This window comes from Oncorhynchus clarkii, chromosome 7 (assembly GCF_045791955.1).
Source record: "Oncorhynchus clarkii lewisi isolate Uvic-CL-2024 chromosome 7, UVic_Ocla_1.0, whole genome shotgun sequence".
NCBI lineage: Eukaryota > Metazoa > Chordata > Actinopteri > Salmoniformes > Salmonidae > Oncorhynchus > Oncorhynchus clarkii.
This window is the reverse complement of record NC_092153.1, coordinates 22909461-22921915: the sequence shown is the minus strand read 5'-3', so window position 1 is coordinate 22921915 and position 12455 is coordinate 22909461. Positions and strand designations below refer to the sequence as shown.

The 12455-nt window shown below is 41.4% G+C and overlaps 1 protein-coding gene across 1 annotated transcript; it reads right to left on the bottom strand.

Moving 5' to 3' along the window:
• Window positions 1–348: 348 nt before the first annotated feature.
• Window positions 349–12113, bottom strand: LOC139413081 (eIF5-mimic protein 2-A). The gene is made up of 12 exons (XM_071160126.1): window positions 11978–12113; window positions 11229–11302; window positions 10948–11124; window positions 10617–10711; window positions 10402–10467; window positions 10112–10247; window positions 9711–9820; window positions 4802–4972; window positions 3373–3519; window positions 1653–1791; window positions 1237–1359; window positions 349–1103 (listed from the first exon to the last, which is right to left on the bottom strand). Exons 2-12 carry the CDS (start codon window positions 11290–11292, stop codon window positions 1072–1074), a joined length of 1260 nt encoding a protein of 419 aa, XP_071016227.1. The 5' UTR covers window positions 11293–11302; window positions 11978–12113; the 3' UTR covers window positions 349–1071.
• Between the last annotated feature and the right edge of the window lie 342 nt (window positions 12114–12455).

The following is a 12455-nucleotide window of genomic DNA, read 5'->3' as shown; positions in this document are numbered from 1 at the left end:
TGTAAAAAGACCTTTAGGCCAAGTTTACACAGGCAGTCCAATTCTGATTTTTTCCACTAACTTGTCCAATCAGATCAGCTCTTTTGTCAATAATTGGGCAAAAGATCAGAATTTTGCTGCCTGTGTTAACACAGCCTTAATATATATATTTTTTTTATCACTTAAGACAATTTACTGTGGATTGTGTAGTAAACTCATCAGGTTTACCCAGTAATAACATTAAGTTGTGTCTAAATTTGGGACCTCAGGTGGAGATGTATAAGTACAGCAGGCAGCCATGTTAAAGTATAGTCATTGATTGCTACACACCAAACAGACAATTGTATACCATAAATAATCAAAACAATATGAATTAGTCCTTTTTATTTCTTTAAAAAAGTCAATTGGTTTAATCAGATTAAAGAAAGTAGTAACCAATATTAATTACTTAGCTGGCAATTCATCTTCCAGAGAGGATGTCAGTCAGGTCAAAGGGTGGTTATACCAAGATGACAGTCACTGCACCAACGTTCATTTGATCACCAATTCAACTGTTCATTACAGGTTTGTCCAAAAGGCCAAGGTAAGGAAAGGAGCTAACATGAGGATAGGGCTACCGGTAAATCCTTTGGCGAGAAGGCAAATGACTTGTCATTTTAGGGTGCCTTTAAGTCACGCGGCAAGAAGGCGCACTACTGCAATATTAACAGGTACAGCAGTATCGGGGATATCATGGTTTATCAGACTTTAGACTGGATGCAGCAACATCAATAGAGTATCTTAATCATCAAGTAGAATGAAATACTAATAAAAAAGGGGGTTCATTTCTGCATCTTTCCAAACAAATCAACACATAATTTGTTCATTTTATGATTGAGGTTATAATTCACAATATACGTGAACTACTAAGGGTAAGTTTCAAATAAAATCTAATAAGGAGTGTACTGTTGACATCACAGCTCTTGAATTAAATGTAAATGTTGAAGTTGGAGGGGTAAAATAGAAAAACAGGACTGGGAGAGACGAGCACTTCAGTAACATCCTACTGCTCCTACTGTGCCGTTTAAAATGCACACCCGGAGGGTTGAGTTCTCAGTTCTCTTCCTCCTCCTCGGACTCAGACTCTGGAAGACAGAAAAGAGTGGACTCAAATCAGAACATTTCAATTTACAACAACATGAATATTAAGAGAACTTGTGTTTTTCAAAAAAGGTGACTATTTACTATGAAAACGTGTTTTAAAAAAAATAGTTTTACCTTCCTCTGCATGCTTCAGCCACTCAACAAATTTCTTCATCTGCTCGAGGAAAACACTCTTTCCTTTAGCAACGTGGGCCTCTGTGTACCACTTAAGAATGGCCTCTTCACTCAAAACATCCGCTGTGTTGGGAAAGGGGGCGAGAACAAGGAACATAAAAATGTTAGGTCAAAGGTCATGAAAGCCAGGGGACCAGGGTTCATTGGGGCACAGCATAAAGCCTCAAAGGATAACGAAAATGAATGTTTCTTATTAGATAAGTCTGGGGAAGTCTCTGTCCCCGTTTCAGTCCATTTTCTTCCGTTTGGTACCTAATGAAAATTACATGTCACATGAGAGCCCCCGCCCCACACAGTCGGTCCGAAATGGCACCCTATTCCCTTTAGTGTGTACTACTTTCAACCAGGTCCCACACCTTTGTAGAGGAGCACCACAATCTTCTGGAAGGCCTTCATGAAGTGGATGTTGTCATAGCAGTACTCCTGGATCTTCACCAGCAGAATGATCTCAGAGGCTCCCTGGGAGGTAAATGCCTTCAGGAGAGGACTGTATTGCTGTGGAGAAGAGAGAAAGACACAGGGTTAGGGTACAGGAGGGTGAGACACTAGATGATCTCAGATGCTCCTTGGGAGGTAAACACCTTCAGGAGAGGACTAATGCTGTGGTGGAGAGAGGACCAATAAGTTTCCATGTATCCAATCTTTAATTTACTAATAGGCAAGTCAAATAAGAACAGATTCTTAGTGGCAATGACAAGATGTCAGGGGCAAGCACAGCAGCAATATAAGCACATACATTTACATTTTAGTCATTAACTTCTTGACGCACCCATCCCGTTAGCGGGATCATTTCCATCAACACCCGCTGAATTGCAGTGCGCCAAATTCAAATTAAATGACTAAACATATTTAATTTTCATGAAATCACAAGTGCAATATAGCAAAACACATTTTAGCTTGTTGCTAATCCACCTGGCATAAACAAGCATTTATGTAAGAACATCTCTCCCAGTAGACAAAATATTACAAACACCTAGCAGCCAAGTAGATTGGTCACAAAAGTCAGAAAAGCAATAGATTAAATCGCTTACCTTTGATGATCTTCAGATGTTTGCACTCACGAGACTCCCAGTTCCACAATAAATGTTCCTTTTGTTCCATAAAGATTATTTTTATATCCAAAACAACTCCATTTGTTTGGTGCGTTATGTTCAGAAATCCACAGGCTCGAGTGGTCACGACATCGCAGACAAAAATTCCAAATAGTATCCGTAATGTCCACAGAAACATGTCAAACGTTTTTTATAATAAATACTCAGGTTGGTTTTAAAATATATAATCGATAATATTTCAACCGGGACTGTCGCTTTTTCAATAGGAGAGGGAGAGACAATGGCTGCCCCACTCTGTTGCGCAAGCAAAACTCTGCGAACACCCAGCTATCCACTGACGCAATGTTATCTTTCTCGCTCATTTTTCAAAATAAAAGCCTGAAACTATGTCTAAAGACTGTTGACACCTTGAGGAATCTGGTTGATATCCCTTTAAAATGGAGGCAAGGCATCCAATGGAACAGAGAGCTTTCAGAAAAAAACAGCACTTCCTTGTTGGATTTTCACCTACGATATCAGTTCTGTTATTCTCACAGACAATATTTTGACAGTTTTTGAAACTTTAGAGTGTTTTCTATCCTAATCTGACAAGTATAGGCATATTCTAGTTTCTGGGCCTGAGAAATAGGCGGTTTCAAATGGGTACGTTTTTTAGCCAAAAACTAAAATCCTGCCCCCTACACTCAAGTTAACCCTAATTGCTCTGGACAAGAGCATCGGTTTAAGTGCCTTGCTTAAGGGCACATTGACAGCATTTTCACCTAGTCGGCTTGTGGATTGAACCGGCGACATTTTGGTTACTTAGCCAACACTCTTAACCGCTATACAGGGGGGGGCACACTCCAATCTGGTCCATATTAGTACCACCCCACCCTCTTCCAATACTATACAGTTCCAGAAAACACTAATCTGAAGTTAATTTAGCAGCAACTAATTTAACCTTCATCTAGGTTTGTCTCATTAAGAAATGTTTGGCAAGAGACCTGTTCAATAACACAGAAGTCTACAGTTACAAAGCTTTTACCTTCAAGTGTTTGATAGATTGTTCGCAGACCAGCTCTTCCTTCTTGTTCCATTCCACACAGCTCATGACACTGGACCACACGATGCCGATCATCAGTTGTTCAGAGATGCTGGTCTTCTTCATCTCCTCCCTGACATAGGCAATTATCTAAACAAAGCAGGGAACATGTCAATGAACAGCTATCAAGCGCTCATATATATATATATATATATATAATACACAGAACTAAAATAAACGAAACATGTAAAGTGTAGGTCCAATGTTTCGTGAGTGGAAAAAAAAAATAGAAAAACAATCTCCATACTGTATGCACAAAAAGTGTATTTTAATTTGTTTACTTCCCTGTAAGTGAGCATTTCTCATTTGCCAACATAATCCATCTACCCGACAGATGTGGAATATCAAGAAGCTGATTAAACAGTATGCTTATTAAACAAGTGCACCTTGTGCTGAGGACAAAAGGCCACTAAAATGTGCAGTTGTCACAACACAATGTCACAGATGTCTCAAGTTGAGGGAGCGGGCAATTCCTCTGCTGACAAGAGGCACGTCCAGCAGAGCGGTTGCCAGAGAATTGACCATTCATTTCTCTACAATAAGCCATTTCAGAGAATTTTGCAGTACTTCTAGCCTCAGAAATGCAGACCATGTGTAACCACGCAAGCCCAAAACCTCCACAACCAGGTTCTTCGCCTGCGGGATCGGTAGAGACTAGCCACCCGGAACACTGATGAAACTGACGAGTGCTTGTGTCTATAATAAAGTCCTTTTGTGGAAGAAAACTCATTCTGATTGGCTGGGTCTGGCTCCCAAGTGGGTGGGCTGATGCCCTTTCAGGGCCACCCATAGCTGCGCCCCTGGTCATGTGAAATCCATAGATAAGCCTAAGATGTATTTCAATTTACTGATATCCTTATATGAACTGTACAGCGCATTCGGACCCCTTGACTTTTCCACTTTGTTACATTAGCCTTATTCTAAAATGGATTTAAAATGTTTTTTTTCTTCCTCAAACATCCCATAATGACAAAGCAAAAACGTTAAACCCTTTACTCAGTACTTTGTTGAAGCACCTTCGGTAGCGATTACAGCCTCTAGGCTTCTTGAGTATTACGCTACAATCGTTGTGTGCTAGAAATATGGGACCAAATAAATTGACTACTTTAATACACAAACTAATTTGTCCCAATACTTTGAGTCCTCTTTAAAAAAAAAAAGTGGGGACTATGCACAAAAAGTGGTGTAATTTCTAAATAGTTCACCCGATTGATTAACCCTCAAATGAAAGCTGACAGTCTGCACCTGTCACCTGTCATTGTATCATTTCAAATACCTAGTTCTGTATGCAGTAGAGAGACAAAAAAATCTCATGTGTCACTGTCCCAATATTTTGAACCCACTGTATAAGAATAGAGTAGCCAGGCCTCACATCTTTGAAGTTGTCCCCGCGGGCCATCATCTCCTGGAGCTCTTTCTGCAGCTCCTTACGGGACCCGATGGCCTCCTGGTTCCTGGCAAAGTCCGACAGCTCCTTCAGTCCCGCGTCAGTGAAGTACTTAGAAAAATGCTCACAGCTCCGCTTGTTGGCGGGAAAGAGTTCCTATGACAGATATAGATACAAGTAATTAGTTCCCATTCAATATATATATATATTTTTTTTAAATCTACAGGCCTATATAAAAACTCTTAGGGCTGGTTCAACAGACAATCTCCATTGAACATTCTTTTTAGATTACGACTAGTCTTGAAGGGATAGTTCACCCAAATAACAAAATTATACTTGCAACAGAAATCCATGCTTTAGTATCCCTCGCACAATTTCAATTAGCTAACATTTCAGCATTTATGAACAAATCCCATTAAAGTCATGGGACAGATTAGCATTTTTCACACATCATGTCTAAATCATTCAAAAGTATCTAAAGTTGATTGTTGAGCTTCGCAAAGTCACTCAGAGGATTTGAAAGTGGTGTGAAATGTTAATATTGGTCCCATGACTAATGGGATTTGTGCCACAAATGCTAACATAGGGAAACAGTGCCAGGGATACTAAAACAAAGCATGGATTGCGGTCATGCCTTGTCCATAGACTGCTTACAGCAGGTGTATCAAACTAATTTACATGGAGGGCCTAGTGCCTGCTGGTTTTTCCTTGCAAATAAGGCCTAGACAAGCAGGTGAGGGGAGTGCCTTACTAATTAGTGACCTGGAGTCAATCAAGTACAAGGGACGAGTGAAAACCCGCAGACACTCGGCCTTCCGTAGAATTAGTAGGACACGAGGCTTACAGGGTAAACAATGTTTACTTACAAGCCCTTAGCCAACAATAGAGTTAAGAAAATAGCTTTTTTTTAAAGTAAGAAATAACTAAAGAGCGAACAGCAGTAAAATAACAATATCGAGGCTATATACAGGGGGTACCGGTACAGAGTCAGTGTGCGGGGGCACCGGTTAGTCCAGGTAATATGTACATGTAGGTAGAGTTAAAGTGACTATGCATAGATGAGAGTAGCAGCAGCGTAGAGAGGGGGGAGACACACACAATGCAAATTGGTGTGCTTGGACCATGTTAGTTTGTTGGTGATATGGACACCAAGGAACTTGATGCTTTAAACCTGCTCTACTACAGCCCTGTCAATGAGAATGGGTGTGTGCTCAGTCCTCCTTTTGCTGTAGTCCACAATCATCTCCTTAGTCTTGATCATGCTGAGGGAGAGGTTGTCCTTGGAGCACACGGGCAGGTCTCTGACCTCCCTATAGGCTGTCTCGTCATTGTTCAGGCCTACCACTGTTCTGTCAATGGCAAACTTAATGGTGTTGGAGTTGTGCAATCATGAGTGAACAGGGAGTACAGGGGACTGAGCACGCACCCCTGAGGGGTCCCCGTGTTGAGGATCATTGTGGAGGATGTGTTGTTACCTACCCTTACCACCTGGGGCAACCCGTCAGGAAGTCCAGGATCCAGTTGCAATGGGTATTGTTTAGTCCCAGGGTCCTTTGCTTAGTGATGAGCATTGAGGGTACTATGGTGTTGAACGCTGAGCTGTAGTCAATTAATTGCATTCTCACATTGTGTTCTTAGGCACAGGGACAATGGTGGTCTGCTTGAAACATGTTGGTACTACAGACTGACAGGTAGAGGTTGAAAATGTCAGTGAAGACTTGAGTTGGTCAGAGTACACGTCCTGGTAATCAGTCTGGCCTTGCGGCCTTGTGAATGTTGACCTGTTTAAGTCTTACAACGACTGCGGAGAGCGTGATCACAGTCGTCCGCAACAGCTGATGCTCTCATGCATGTTTCAGTGTTACTTGCCTCGAAGCGAGCATAAAAGTTATTTAGCTCATCTGATAGCGTCAGAGCCGGTGTAGTACGATTTGATCTTAGTCCTGTATTGGTACTTTGCCTGTTTGATGGTTCTGACGGCATAGCGGGATTTCTTATAAGCTTCCAGGTTAGAGTCCCACTCCTTGAAAGCGGTAGCTCTACCCTTTAACCAAGTACGGATGTTGCCTGTAATCCATGGCTTCTGGTTGGGGTATGTACGAGAGGTCGACCGATTAATCGGAATGGCCGATTAATTAGGGCTGATTTCAAGTTCACACAACAATCGGAAATCTATATTTTTGGGCTCCGATTTTTTTTAAAAATATATTTTCTATACCTTTATTTAACTAGGCAAGTCAGTTAAGAACACATTCTTATTTTCAATGACTGCCTTTTTCAGGGGCAGAACGACAGATTTTAACCTTGTCAGCTCAGGGGATCCAATCCTGCAACCGTACAGTTAACAAGTCCAACGCTCAAACCATTGCACTCCACGAGGAGCCTGCCTGTTAAGCGAATGCAGTAGAAGCCAAGGTAAATTGCTAGCGAGCATTAAACTTATCTTATAAAAAAAACAATCAAGCATAATCACTAGTTATAACTACTAATCCAGTTTAGCAGGCAATATTAATCAGGTGAAATTGTGTCATTTCTCTTGCGTTCATTGCACGCAGTCAGGGTATATGCAACAGTTTGGGCTGCCTGGCTCATTGCGAACTAATTTGCCAGAATTGTACGTAATTATGACATAACATTGAAGGTTGTGCAATGTAACAAGAATATTTAGACTTAGAGATGCCACCCGTTAGATAAAATACAGAACGGTTCCGTATTTCACTGAAATAAACGTTTCATTTTCGAAATGATAGTTTCCGGATTTGACCATATTAAATGACCAAAGGTTCGTATTTCTGTGTGTTATGTTATAATTAAGTCTGATTTGATAGAGCAGTCTGCAGCAGGCCCGTAATCATTCATTCAAACAGCACTTGTGCGTTTTACCAGCAGCTCTTCGCAAGCACAGCGCCGTTTATGACTTCAAGCCTATCAGCACTAATTGCTGGTGTAACCAATGTGAAATGGCTAGCTAGTGAGCTGGGTGTGAGCTAATACCGTTTCAAACGTTACTCGCTTTTAGATTTGGAGTAGTTATTCCCCTTGCGCTGCAAGGGCCGCGGCTTTTGTGGAACGATGGGTAACGCTGCCTAGAGACGGTTCAAGCAGGTAGGGGCGAGGAGAGGGACGGAAGCTATACTGTTACACTGGCAATACTAAAGTGCCTATAAGAACATCCAACAGTCAAAGGTATATGAAATACAAATGGTAGAGAGAGAAATAGTCCTATAAATACTATATTAACTACAGCCTAAAACTTCTTACCTTGGAATATTGAAGTCTCATGTTAAAAGGAACCACCAACTTTCATATGTTCTCATGTTCTGAGCAAGGAACTTAAACATTAGCTTTCTTACATGGCACATATTACTTTCTTCTCCAACACTTTGTTTTTACATTATTTTAACCAAATTGAACATGTTTCATTATTTATGAGGCTAAATTGATTTTGATGTATTAAGTTAAAATAAGTGTTTATTCAGTATTGTTGTAATTGTCATTATTACAAATAAATAAATACATTTAAACTTTTTTAAATTTACATTTTTAAAAATCGGCCGATTAAATCGGTATCGGCTTTTTTGGTCCTCCAATAAATCGGTATCGGCGTTGAAAAATCATAATCGGTCTACCTCTAGTATGTACGTACAGTCACTGTGGGGACAACATCAGCGATGCACTTATTGATGAAGCCAGTGACTGATGTGGTGTACTCCACAATGTCATCGAAAGAATCCCGGAACACATTCCAGTCTGCTAGCAAAACAGTCCTATAGTTTAGCATATGCGTCATCTGACCACTTTTTTATTGACCGAGTCACTGGTGCTTCCTGCTATAATATTCGCTTGTAAGCAGGAATCAAGATAGAATGTCAGATTTGCTAAATGGAAGGCGAGGGAGAGCTTTGTACATATCTCTGTGTGTGGAATAAGGGTGGTCTAGAGTTCCCCCCCTCTGGTTGCACATTTAATATGCTGATAGAAATTAGGTAAAACTGATTTGTGTTTCCCATGCATTAAAGTTCCCGTCCACTAGGAGCGCCTCCTCTGGATGAGCGTTTTCCTGTTTGCTTATGGTGGTATACAGCTCATTGAGTGCGGTCTTAGTGCCGCATCGGTCTGTGGTGGTATGTAGACAGCTATGAAAAACACACATGAAAACTCTACAGCTTATCATGAAATACTCTACCTCAGGCGAGCAAAACCTTGAGACTTCCTTTCTACAAATATACATAGACCGCTACCCCTCGTCTTACCAGAGGCTGCTGTTCTATCCTGCCGATAGTGTATAACCCGCCAGCTGTATGTTATTCATGTCGTCGTTCAGCCACGACGACTTGGTGAAACATAAGATTACAGTTAATAGATGCTTTTAGTTCGTCCCATTTATTTTCCAGCGATTGCCATCTGTGCCGTTAGCCAACATACAAAGGCAGATTAGCCCTTCGTCGCCTAATCCTCACAAGGCACCCCCGATCTCCTTCCGCAAAATCTTTGTCTTTTTCTCCTGTTGTGAACGACAGGGATGAGGGCCTGTTCGGGCGTCTGGAGTAAATCCCTCTCGTCCAACTCATTAAAGAAAAATTCTGTGTCCAATTCCAGGTGAGTAATCGCTGTTCTGATGCCCAGAAGCTCATTTCGGTCATAAGAGACGGTAGCTGCAACATTACGTACGAAATAAGTTACAAACGCAAAAAAAAAAATAATAATAGCACGATTGGTTAAGAGCCAATTAAACAGCAGCCATCCCATTAAATGTTGTAAGGAAGCGTATGTCACTTTGGAGAACCATCCCTTTAATCTGTGTTGAGGAAAGCACCACTTCTATATGTATTGGTACCCTTCAAGGGGCACAAAAAAAAAGAAAGAGGAATTGAGTAAGGAATTGTAGCTTTACCATCAGCCTGTTGTCCATGCCGACTTTGCGGAGAGCGACAGCAACAGCGTTGATATCCCTTTCATAGATCCAGGACTTGAACAGTTTCACAGCAAAGGCTGCAGATACTCCTGCAAACAGTCATAAAGCAACAGTCAAAGCAGCAGGTACCCTGCAATGAACAGCACTCAAATCACTAATTTGTATGAACTAAAAACAGTTCAGAGACATTGGATTCATAAAAAATAAAAAGTTGTTTGACTGAATACTGTGTCCATTTCAGAGACCATTTAACAAAAATCCAGTGAAGAGGGTCATGTTCATTAGGGCCCACTGTAACCAAAACATTTGTGAAAATGAAAACAAGCAGCTCTTATTGGACAGGTCCAGGTAAAGATAGTGGTGGGCTGGCAGACACTCACCCTCTTTGACCACGTTCTCGTTGAAGAGACTTCCAATGACAGCGGCTGATATGTTTCCATTGGCCAACAGAATGCCAGTGAGCATGGCCAGCTTGTTGCGTTCGGATTCGGTGAACCCTTTTAAAAACAGCAGCAACTGTGGAGTAGATAAAATAATGAGCCTGCAGGGTAAATATTTTAGTTCTTTGTTGCGAAAATAAAATCCCATTCAAAAAGCTCATGCAGGTTCCATTATGTGCAACTTCCATCAGTGACAACTACCAAGCAGGAGTTCAAACCAACTGTCTCACCTTCTTGATCTCCTCCTCAAACCCTTTCTCCAGGTACTTGTAACGCCGGATCAGCTTGTTAAAAACCTACAAGTCCAAAACAAAGGAAGATGTGAAATTGTGGTAAATTCATTATTATACAGCATTGATTAGCTGGGTAGAGCTTCTTGACAGATGTATATCTATAGTTGGATATAGATACATTGCCCTAAGAAATTATTTCCACGTCCTCTTACCTGAGCATATGCTTGCATTGTCTCAAGGTCCTCTTGTGCCGTGAAGAGGCAGAACTCTGTGCGGGTCAGGTCGTCCGATATACTACCTCCTGGGGCTGCAGTCAGGTGAAGGGGGAGAAAGAAAGTGTTATGTGTGCTGATCTGGACAACAGTGGCTTTCCAAACAGTATGGAATCTGACCTCCAACACTACACTTCCTCAAACTCTCCATGAATCCCCTTTCCTTCTCAAAAAACACATTGTTGAAGGTCCGATGGGTGGGACTTTGGAAGGAGGCAAGGGATCCCTGAAAGTTACTGACTTTCAACACTACTTAAAGATCTGTACTCACCAAGCATTCCGCCAGCCACCAGGATGTCAAAGAGTGTCTCTGCATACCGGCGGTAGTCAAGCTTGGCGCCAGAGGCATCAAGGAATTTTGCAACAGCTTCCAAATCAGAGCCAGTTTGATTCAAGCCTTGTACGATACTTTCTTGAAACTGAGTAGGGTCAAATCTCTCCTTTTCATCTGTTGAAAAACATGCCAGAATTTCACTGCCGGTAGCATTTTGACATAGCAAGGTGAAACCAAAATAGTGGTCAATTGGTCAACAAAGAAGATGCCCAACTTACCTCTTTTCCTCGTTTTGAAACGCTGGCCGGTTAGCGTTGGCTTTTGCTGCTTTTGATTATTCATAAAAGACACTCTGGATGAGAAAAGTTTAACATTAACGTCTGTGATTGAGCACTGTCAAGATAACTAGTAAACATTAGCAGGCTATGCATAGCTAGTTGGAAACGTGCTCTGCCCACCAGGATTTACCTAACGTTAGGCCCATGCAAGCCAGTCAGAGGTATGCTATGCCTTGTTCTGGATATATTTTAGCAAGCCACACCTGGTAATTTGGATAACTGGCAAAGTTGACATTGTTAATATTCATCGTGACAAAGCTAGGTTACAATCAAAATGTAGTTAGGTGAAGTTAGCTAGCCTGCTTAGTTGCCATCCAATATGGTAGGCTTTAGTGTGAGCACGGGGACCTTCCCCCATGCGCCTGTTCAGCCAGGCCTTGCTTGTTCGTGTGGCACCTGCGAAACTCCCACAGCAGCTAACGTTAGCTAACAAGCCACAATTTCCTGTAATGCCAACAAAACTTGGACCAAAGGACGTCGATTTGGCAACTAGGTGTCTCTACAGTGGGTCGTTAATTAAAACATGCGTTTCAACGTGCCATTCTAACAGTCAGTTCTTCCGACATGACAGCTAACGTTGTTAGCCATTTAGTTGCCTGAAAAAGAACTCCAGCTAGCCCATGTTAGTTTAAACAGACACGTGTAGATGCAATTATCTACCGAATGTGCAAAGTATGCAGGTCACCTACCGAAATGTATGCAGATAAAAAAACGGTTAGAGAAAGAACAAATTCAAAACACCCGATTTCAGTTCTATCGACCTAACAAAAATACTATTTCCGGAACCAACCAGTGACCGGTTTTCACAAGTACGCATGCGTGTTTAAATACGGCTCTATAGTGTATATGTAATGTTTCTTTGTCATGATGTAACTTTCTTGATAATGTGTGTAAATTATGGTCAAGTTCAAGCCATGTGACATTGGTCAATTCCGAAGGTATTTAAACTGCCACAAATGATAGTTCAGAGCTTTTGAGCAAACATCAATGATGTCATCCCACCAAATTGCTGTGAATTGATTTTCGATGTCATTGTTTTAGATGCCATTCCCTCAGGTGTTGCTACCTGACCCTCAGAGCCTACCTTCTATTGACCCTGTTGACTCATCAGTAGGAAAGATTTCTTTCTCTTTTGGTCCATTCAACAACAGAGCGATACGATCCTTG

Coding starts and splice junctions, on each gene's coding strand:
- LOC139413081 (XM_071160126.1), bottom strand. CDS start 11,292: ATGAATAATCAAAAGCAGCAAAAGCCAACGCTAACCGGCCAGCGTTTC. Junction 10,712..10,947: donor GGTGGCTGGCGGAATGCTTG/GTGAGTACAGAT, acceptor ACCTGACTGCAG/CCCCAGGAGGTAGTATATCG. Junction 1,792..3,372: donor AATCTATCAAACACTTGAAG/GTAAAAGCTTTG, acceptor TCTTCTCCACAG/CAATACAGTCCTCTCCTGAA.